At 54.7% G+C, this 9697-nt stretch overlaps 2 protein-coding genes across 2 annotated transcripts; one reads left to right on the top strand and one right to left on the bottom strand.

Annotated features, from left to right (window-relative positions):
* Positions 1–184: 184 nt before the first annotated feature.
* On the top strand, positions 185–1222 carry PG985_009247 (uncharacterized protein; the record flags this gene model as incomplete). The annotated part of the gene is made up of 2 exons (XM_066829015.1): positions 185–503; positions 576–1222. The coding sequence occupies 2 exons, from the start codon at positions 185–187 to the stop codon at positions 1220–1222; spliced, it is 966 nt and encodes a 321-aa protein (XP_066683927.1).
* A 1598-nt stretch (positions 1223–2820) lies between these two features.
* PG985_009248 (kinesin motor domain-containing protein) lies at positions 2821–8212 on the bottom strand (the record flags this gene model as incomplete). Its single annotated transcript, XM_066829016.1, has 3 exons — positions 2821–3354; positions 3412–7919; positions 8062–8212. 3 exons carry the CDS (start codon positions 8210–8212, stop codon positions 2821–2823), a joined length of 5193 nt encoding a protein of 1730 aa, XP_066683928.1.
* Between the last annotated feature and the right edge of the window lie 1485 nt (positions 8213–9697).

Here is a 9697-nt window from a genome sequence, read left to right on the forward strand (position 1 = left end):
TCCGAAAGATCAAGAAGAAGAAAAAACAGAGCTCGTTCTGAGATTATACGGCGTAAAACTTGATCTGGATAATACCAGCGAAAGGATCATGCTCTCATTGTCCAATCCCCCCAATTTCCCTTGGCACAGAACTAACCCTCGACCTAGAAACCATCTATAACCCATCACAACCACCACTGCAACAATGGCCCCTGCTGTGACTCTTGATTGCGTTGAGCCCGCCACCCTCCCCCACAAGGGAGGTGTCCCCGTCGGGACCGGCAAGGCCCAGACCGCCGTCGACGTCGCCGATGGTAAGTGGAAGGACTTCACCTTCGAGACCATCCGCGAGTCGCAGGTCGCGCGCACTATGGCCCGCCGCTACTTTAACGACCTGGACACCTACGCCGAGTCCGACATTGTCATCGTCGGCGCCGGGTCCTGCGGTCTAAGCACCGCTTACACTCTGGCTAAGGCCCGACCTGACTTGAAGATTGCCATCATCGAGGCTAGCGTCTCGCCTGGTGAGTAGCCCCTATATAAAACATGCACCGCATGTTGTCTTATATTTCAAGACAGCTAACACAATACTATAGGCGGCGGTGCCTGGCTCGGTGGCCAGCTCTTCAGTGCCATGGTGATGCGCAAGCCCGCCGACAAGTTCCTAACGGAGCTCGGCATCCCCTTCGACGACGAGGGCGCCTACGTCGTCGTCAAGCACGCGGCCCTCTTCACCTCGACCCTCCTGTCCAAGGTCCTCTCCTTCCCCAACGTGAAGCTCTTCAACGCCACCACGGTCGAGGACCTCATCACCCGCCGCGACGACTCGGCTCCCGGCGGCGTCCGCATCGCCGGCGTCGTCACCAACTGGACCCTCGTGGCCATGCACCACGACGACCAGTCCTGCATGGACCCGAGCACCATCAACGCGCCCCTGATCGTCAGCACGACGGGCCACGACGGGCCCTTTGGCGCCTTCAGCGCCAAGCGCCTCGTCGGCATGGGCTCCCTCGAGCGCCTCGGCGGCATGCGCGGCCTCGACATGAACACGGCCGAGGACGCCATCGTCAAGGGCACCCGCGAGATCGTCCCCGGCCTCGTCTGCGGCGGCATGGAGCTCAGCGAGGTCGACGGCGCCAACCGCATGGGGCCCACCTTTGGCGCCATGGCGCTGTCGGGCGTCAAGGCGGCTGAGGAGTGCCTTGCCGTCTTTGACGAGCGCAAGAAGCAGAATGCTGCTTGAAGTGGAGTGAGACAGACAGACGATATCGATACAAACGCCGTCGCTCTTTTTACGGTCACTGAACAGAATGTCTTGAGGACGGACGAAGGACACTTTCGTTATAGCAAACGCGATACACACTTATTCCGTGTTGCAGATTCACTCATTGTGGCATTATCCTTACTCTTGGGGTATGAAATGAAATAAACCAGTCAAACTGAACCTCGTCCGATGTCTTTTGGTGCATGTTCAAATTGCATATGTCTCCCATGATGTAGAGCTTCTCTCCCTAATTGCATGCATGTTCCAGCCTCCTCAGGTTAGGGGTAGCAACTGCTAGGTGAACCTCTAGTCAGGTGTGTAGTTGTACATGGTGTTTTCCAACCAGTTGCCCAAAAAAACATACGGGTCACGCAAAACCAACATCTCAGCAGGCATAGTATGCAGCAGGGGGGAAGAGACGTTCTACATTCCAACAACTATATAGCAACGGGCAGGTAGGCTGCCCTCGCGTGCCCACGCCCGCCCACCATCAACAATGCCCCATTCATCAGCGTAACACCATCTTGAAGTGCTACACTTGCCGTGGGCAGTGCATGATACGCAATCGCTCTCTCTTTCCATCCCTCCCATTCTTCTTCGCCTTCTCCTTCCTTCTCTGTCTCTTTTCACATGTATCAAGCTCTTTCGCCAACCTCCGTCATTTCCACCACCAGCCCTAACCCACCCCCGCTCGGGAAACAGAAAACGCAGAGAGAAAACATCAAAAGGGGTAGTAGTTGTAGTAGTATTCGCAGTAGTGGAAAACAGTGTATCAAAAACGCACGCACAAGTGAGAAGCAGAGAGAACACGCTGCCGCCGGGTGTGAAGAGAAGACAAAGTAGAATAACATGAAGCAGCAACATTAGAAACCAGGTGTAGACAACAAAAATTCAGAAATGGGTGCAAAAGTGGTATCTCAGAATGGACAATTCGGCTCGGGCCTCTCAAGCAGCATTCTTTTCTCATATGTAGTAGTAGGTCGGTTTCCTCTTCTGTTTCTCCATCCACCAGCCTCCCCTTCAGCAAAGGCAGAGGGGTGGCCGGCATGGCAGAAGCAAGGAGAGATTAGGTATAGAGGGACGGGCAAGAAACGCTGTCATTAGATGTTGTGAAGGATTTGGGGTTTTTCATTCGGATCCGTAAACACGTCGCTATCCTCACGTGAGTTTTGTTCGTTTCCCGTCCAAAGTCGTCGCAGATTGTAGGCCAGCCGGTCTAAGGTTGACTACAGAAGAAGATGTGGTGTGGTTTGGGGTCATGGCCGAAGATAAAGTGAAGATCATAAAGGAGAGGGGCAAGAAGCGTAAGTGCCCGAAGAGATGACCCAAATCGAAGAAATGGCTCGTCCCGAACGCCATATAGTGGTAGAATACAGGAGAGTGCATATAGTGGTCGCAGGGGGGAAGGAATTCAGTCAAGCTACCCTAAACCGCTGAACCAAATGGTTCGTGGTCACCCAAGATGGCAGGGCAAGCTCGAAACGAGACCGGATGGTGATATGGTATCCATTCAAGTACAGGAGGAAAATAGCCAAAAACGCCAAGCAGACCAAGAGAACGGCCAAAAGCGGCCACGCCTAGAAGCAGTTGAGGCTGCCCTTCTTCTTTTTCTTGTTGTTGATGGCGTTCATGCGCTCTTCCAGGTGGGCGCGGGCTCTCTCGGCGTCTTGGCGCTTCTTGCGTTCTTCTTCGACCTGGTGAAGACTGTCTCGCCAGCGGCTGTCTTGCTGCGGCTTCTCCTTGAGTTGCTTGACTTCGTTCTCGAGTTCCACGGCGCGTTTGCGCCAAGCCTCACAGTCCGTCTTGACCTTGTTGGATTGCTTCTCGAGATCCGTGAGTGCCTCCTCCAAGGTCGAAGTCAGTTGCTTCTCGGCATTGAGGTGTCGCTCAATGGAGCGGATGCGGGCTTCTTGGTCTTCCCTGATCTGCAGGTTGGCAATATCGTTGCTTTGAGGACGTCCGCCGCCAGGTGCTCCCGATGAGGTAGGCGACGTGGCTCCGCCAATACCAGGCAGAGGAGGCAGCGGGATCGCCGGCGGAGGCGATGGCAAAGATGTATGCGAGGATGTCTTGCGAACTTGCGAGTTTGAGCTTGCCTCATCAAATTTGGCCTGTGGTAAAGTTAGCATTGCAGATTCCGAGAGGACGTCGTTAGATTGAGAGTGTACCTGTAGGGCGGCATATTCCTCCTTGATTGCCTCCAGTTCACCCTGCGCCTTGATCCTAGCAGTAGTGGCTTCCTCGAGTTGAGATTGGCGTTCCGTCTGCAGAGTTGACAACCGGTTGTTGGTAATCTGGGCCTGGTCAAAGTTTGTCTGTAGCTGATCCTCAAGCTCCTCTACCAAGCGGGAATGCTTCTTGTTCTTGACCTCAAGATCCGCCATCCGCTTCTTCAAAGCTGCTATCTGTTCAGAGACGGATGAGTACGGGGTCTTGGCCTTCTCTCCATCCACCTGCAGCAACTCGTTCAATGCCGACTTCACTGTCTCCAGATCGCGCATGATGGTGTTGTTGATGGAAGCAAGCTCAGAGACATGGCCTTCGAGTTCGGCGTTCTTCCTCTTCTCGGTACCAAGCGACTTCTGGTCTGCAATGAGGAACTCAACACGCTCCGAGATCTTCTCCACGCTGACCTCGAGACCCATGGCGTACGCAACTTCCGTGGCCACCTTCATCAGCTCATCACGAGCTTCTGATAGGTCGCTCTCCAGAATGCGGATGTTCTCGGCATGCTCCGTCATGAGAATGGACAGCTGCGACTCATACTCCTGCTTGGACTCGGCCTGGATCTCGTCAATGTCCTTGGCATGCTCAGCTTCAAGCTCCTCGAAGTTCTCTTGGTGGCTCTTGATCGTCTCCTCGTGTCGGGCAATCTGGGCCTCTAGCTTTCCGAGGAGACCCTTGTGCTTGACTGACTCGGCAGCAGCCAAATCGCGGGCGCGGGTGGCCTCCTCAAGTTGGCTCTTGGCGGCGGAGTGGGCACTCTCCAGCTCAGTGACCTTGGCTGCGTTGCTGTCGATGATGGCCTTGTACTCGCCAATCTCCTTAGTCAGGGCCGTGACCAAGTCTTGATGCTTGGCATCTGCCTCCTTGGTCTGCTCCTCACCCTGCGAGTTTTCACGAACCTGGCTGTAATTCGCGTTGACCTCGGCAACTCGCGCCTCGAGCTCTTTGATAGTCTGTTGCATAGTTTTCTCGGTAGCCTGCATGTTGTCGAGAGTAGCCTGGTGCTTGACTTCCCAGCCCGACAATTCCGATTGCAACTCCGCAATCTTCTTCTCATGGGTAGAGAGCAGCTCATCCTTGGCGGTCTCCGTCTCTGTCGGAGCCGATCGAGCAGCAGACATTTCTTGCACGGAAGCTCGCAGAGATTCCAGCTCGCCCATTAGTTCGGTTTCGCGCGCGGCGTGCACCTCTTGCATCTTTCGAAGTTGGCTCTCGTTCTGTTCCAGCTGGTTCTTCAACGTCGCAATCATGGACATGTCCATGGGGCTGGACTTCAAACTCGAACGCTCGCGTGTCAAGCCATTAATGATTGTCATCTTTGTCTCCATTTCCTTTCTGGTGTTGTTAACATCTGCCTCGAGCTCCTGGATGCGTTCGGATCGAGCATGCAGCTCATGCATGGCGGCATTGAGGTTGAGCTCGAAATTCTGCATGACGTCTGGCTGCTCCTCAAAGTTGTCTGCAGCAATGTTTCGCAGCGACGCGAAGGACCGGTGCGCCCGGTCAATGATCATAACATTTTGACTAGACTTGCGGCGGATGACCGGGGTGGCACTTCGTGGCGATGGGGGCTCGGCGTGCTTGGCCTTAATGACCTCGGTCTTCAGCTCTTCGACCATATCCAAGGCTTCTTGGTGTTGTTCCTCCAGCTGAGCGTACTTCTCGGCAAGTTTCTTCTCCGCGGACTCCTTCTCCAGAGCAAGGGACTTGAGCTTCTCCAATTCCGAGGCGAGCGCTTCATCGTTGTTTGCTGTCTCGGCAATCAGAGTCTCCCTTGACTCAGACGGTTTGGGGGTCGTCGCATCCGGAATCTCAGCCGAATCGATAGTAGCCGGGGAGTCCATAGCTGAGGATAGCTCCGAGGAAAGCGATCGCGATGATAAGCGGGTCCCATCCTTGACGTCGCTGGACTGCGCGTCGGATAAAAAAGAGGGCGGTCGGGTCTCTTCTGGCGTTGCAACAGAGAGGACGGAGTCGCGTTGTCGGCTAGGGTGCTTGGCCTCGTCTACGGCGTCCTGGAGCTCTGCCAACGTCTTGAGAGCCTCTTCATACTTGCTATGGAGAGCATCGAACTCGTTCAGAGTGCTCTCATGTTCCATACGAAGGTGAACAAGCTCCTCGGTGACGTTTTCCAGCTTGTCATTAACAAACTTGCTCTGCGCGGGGCTTTGAGGAGGGTGCGCATGAGTCTCAGAATCATCGTCAGCCTTATGGCCGTTGCGATGGTCGACTTCGTCGTCTTCCGACACCGCCTCAACCTGGGCAGCAGGCTTAGCCGAGTCTTCCTCGGTCTCCTCCTCGCCAACCTCCGGCAGTATAGAACGTCGGCCTTGCACAGTAGGCGGTCGGCTTCCGGTGTTCCTGGACGATCGCTCAGAGCGGCGTTGCGCGAATCCATTCGTGTTTGGTTCAGACTGGCCATCGGGCTGCTTGCCATCCGGTTGGATGTTGTCGAGCTCGTGAAGCAGGTTGTCGAGCTTACCAAGACTTCGTTGCCGCTCAATAACCTGCTCGAGGCGGTCAATCTCACGCTGCATCAGCTCGGTGTCTTGGTCGGCCTCGGCAAGTCTTTCCTCCAGTGTGGAAATGTAGTCCTCGGCCGCAGCCTCGTTCTCCCGGACCCGTGCGATTTCCTTTCGCAGCTCAGTTATGATCGTTGCGTTCTTTTCTTCGCCCGAGGTGTGTCCATCGAGCTTGGCTTCGAGGTCGTGGAGATAGTTTTCCGTGTTGGCTTCGCGATCCATCAGCTTCTGCAAACGGGCTTGAAGCTGTGTGTTGATGGTTTCAATATAGGCGCATTTGGTTTCTTTCTCCAGAAGATCGGTCTCGGTGTTGGACAGAGTAGTGCGGGTGCTGGAAAGGGACTGCTCGAGTGACTGGATCGTCTTTTCGTACTCGAGGACGACCTGCTCGACCGCCTGGGCAAACGAGTTGGACCGGTTGAGGCGCTCGGTTGCGACGTCTCCGGCGTTCTCCTCCATTTGCTGATTCTCGGCCTCCTCGTTGTCTCGTGCCTTAGCCATCTCGGCAATCAACTTAGCGTGCCGTTGGCTGAGAGTAGTGTAGTTCTCCTGGACGTCTAGTAGCTGGTTTTGGAGTTCCGCTTCGCGCTCGTTGTTGAGTCGCTCGGACCTCTCAGTGGTCGCCAAATTGCGGCGCTCGTTCCCGCCACGCTCAGCACTACGAATTTGCTCACGTAAAAAGGCCACTTCGGCCTTGAGCCGCTCAATGACAGCCTGCTTATCACCCTCCTCCACAGATTGGATCCTAGGCTTGCTCTGGATGGCACGGGCGCGTTGGGCGTACTGGACCGTATTTAGAGTTTCGCTGAGATGAAATTCGGCGGGCGTAACACATGCAATCATATACGTAATGGCATTGCCGCCGAGAGAGTCTTGGAGCAGGCGTGTAAGTCGGGAATCACGGTATGATACGTGTGCACCGTGAGACCGCGAAGAAAGTTGTGAGATGACCTTGCCTAACGCGGCCAAGCCGGCGTTGATCGAGATGCCTTCTTTCGCCCGGTCACCTTGCGCGCCGGTGTTCTTCAGACGCTCGCTGCCCGCCAGATCGACGAAATGCAGCTTGCTGTCTGTGGTCACCCATGTTTCAGCTCCGGCCGTGGGTTCCAGAGGCATCGAAAACCGCTTGTTGACTCCCTCGGTGCCCTGCGTCTTGGCCTTTTTCTGGACTAGATTGAGACTGAATACGGCATGAGAACGCGACGATTTCGCGTTGATGGCTGTGGAGTCGGTCTGACGAATTGCAGAGCCGAAATTTAGAGCGTTCATCAAGTCTTCCATCGAGTGGATGTCCATTTGTCGGAGACCGGTGAGGATGATGTTGCCCTTGGTATCCTCACGGATGGTGACCGTGCCACGTTCATGCTGCGGCGTCGTCTCGGGGACAAGCAAGTCGCGAAGCTGCTCGTTGTATATTTCAACGTACGTCGCCTTCATTTGCCAAGTCTTCTCGGCTGGGGCACTGCCGGCTGAGGGCGAAGTCTGTCCTATCGAGTATCGCTGAGGTGTGCGAAGCTGGGACATGGAATTGCGGTTGGATTTCTTGGAACTGGAAGGTCCATCAAGTTTCTCGAACAGCTCCGTTGCTGCGCGGGGGATCACTCCCATCCTGTCAAGATTCCCTTGTTCTACCGGGCCCGAAGTACCCATGGTGAAGGACTTTCCAGCACCGGATTGGCCGTACGCCAACAGCGACACGTTGTAGCCTTGCAGAAAGGCAGTCACACTCTCGCTGAGGTAGTCCCAAATACCTTCCTGGTCGGTTTCAGGGGAAAATACGCGATCGAATACGAAGAGCTTCTTGCCCTGCGGCGCATCGATCGACAGACTCGTTGGTGACGTTGCCTGGACCATAGAGCGCTGAAACCGTTGGGGGATTAGGTCGAAACCGGGATCGGTAGCCTGTAGAGGCGGTCGCACACGAATGACTGCATATGAGCGTACATGTTAGCCGTATTCGTGGTGTTGTGGCTTTCAGCGCATTCTGCTAGGTTTCCGCGGCCTCTAGCTGGGCCCGAGAGGGCCAAGGTTTCCGCGAGTAGAGATAACTGGGGCCGTTTGTTCACTTACCAACTTTGACTGCCGTCTTGCCGCCGTCTTCGTCAGACGCTCTGCTTTTGCTGTTTATGCTCATGCGACTGGTGCTTCGCGGCGAAGGTCGCACCATGGCGCTTGCGGGTCGCGACATCATGCTGGGCGATCCGGGGGGTGAAGAGGCCATGATGACGAGGGCTGCCTCTTTCTACGAAGAGACACCCGAGGACAGGAGGACGGAAATGCGACAAAATATCAATGCCGGCGCGCGGAAACCGCGGGGATCGGTTTGATAAGGCAGTGAAACGGGCAAATTGACTTTGCCTTATGCCGAGTCTTCTTTTTGTTGCTTGCGTTGGAATACAAGGCAGGTCAATTCATGCGAATTGCCGTCGGGTGGTTGTCGTAGGAAATCTAAAAGAGCGAGGTGAACCCCAGATCCCAGAGTTCCCGGCCGGGGAAGGAATGCAGGAGACGGGCTGGCCTCGAAGGTGTCTAAACACCCCTTTGCATGAGGGCTTTCTTTGCGGCCGCGCTGAACTAATTGCCGCGTTATCCTTCAAGTCGACATGTGGGTTGTGTCTCGTCGCAACGGTAGAGGGAAAAAAAGATTGTAAAGAGGTTGCAGAAGGATGTGCAACGGGGGGGATGTTGGTTAAATTTCCCAAACCCCCAGATCATTAGCAAACAGGGAACAGGCCTAGACTTGCGCTGACCAGTGACAGCAGCGGCACAGCAGTTTTATCATAACAGACAGGTCTAGCTGTTGGTGAGGATATCAATGAATGAATGGATGGGCATGCGCTGCACGTGTTGCCTGATCTCTTCTCTTCTTCTTCTTTTTTTTTCAACCGAGCCTACTTTTGGCAGACACCACACACAAACAGTTGACGGCGAGTGTATATGTACCGTATGAAGATTGTCGCGGACGGCGAAAGTGGCAGTCACAGACGACACAAGGGGTATAGCGATTATTATCTGGGTAACCTAAGGTATCTAAAATAAATCAGGGGGGCCCAGTGAGAGAGGCTTGGGGGGCAGGCTGGGCCTGGTACTTCAATGGCAAGCAAATCGCCAAAGGCTAGAGGCGCCGAGATGATAAATTTGGGGGGTCAATTGATGAAACATATTCGGGGTATGGCCTTGCTGGCCCACGAATGGCCCAAATCCACCTTTTTCCTGTCCCTGCCGCCATGCCCAAACAAGCGGACCAGCAATGCAAGGTGCAGGGTCGCTGGCTCAATCCGGCATAGGCCAAATTAAACTCGCGTCGGCTGGGATAGGCGAGGGTCCCAAGCGTTGTCAGCCATTTGATTGGGATTTGACCAGCCAGCGATCATCACCACCCGTCACGTTCTGTAAATGGAAGTGGTGGGTGCGGATGAGGTACATACATACCTACATACACACATGCCAGCCGATCATACCTATGCTTCTGCATATCAGCAACACGATGCGCGTGCTGGCTTGTACCATGCATACCTACATGACCTATTCCAGATAGATATACTCTTAAGTACTCACCTCCAAGTTACACCTTGCCAACAACGCCCAAGGCGGCACGAGGGGGGAAATCACGGCAGATTTCAGGTAGGCTGGGCCGGCTGTGTGGCCCCTACAACATTCTTGTGGCTATATATAAAGAGGTCGCTAACAGCAGTTGTGTTGATTG

The sequence above is a fragment of the Apiospora marii genome (genome assembly GCF_038362585.1).
Source record: "Apiospora marii strain CBS 49790 chromosome Unknown utg000005l_segment0_segment0, whole genome shotgun sequence".
NCBI lineage: Eukaryota > Fungi > Ascomycota > Sordariomycetes > Amphisphaeriales > Apiosporaceae > Apiospora > Apiospora marii.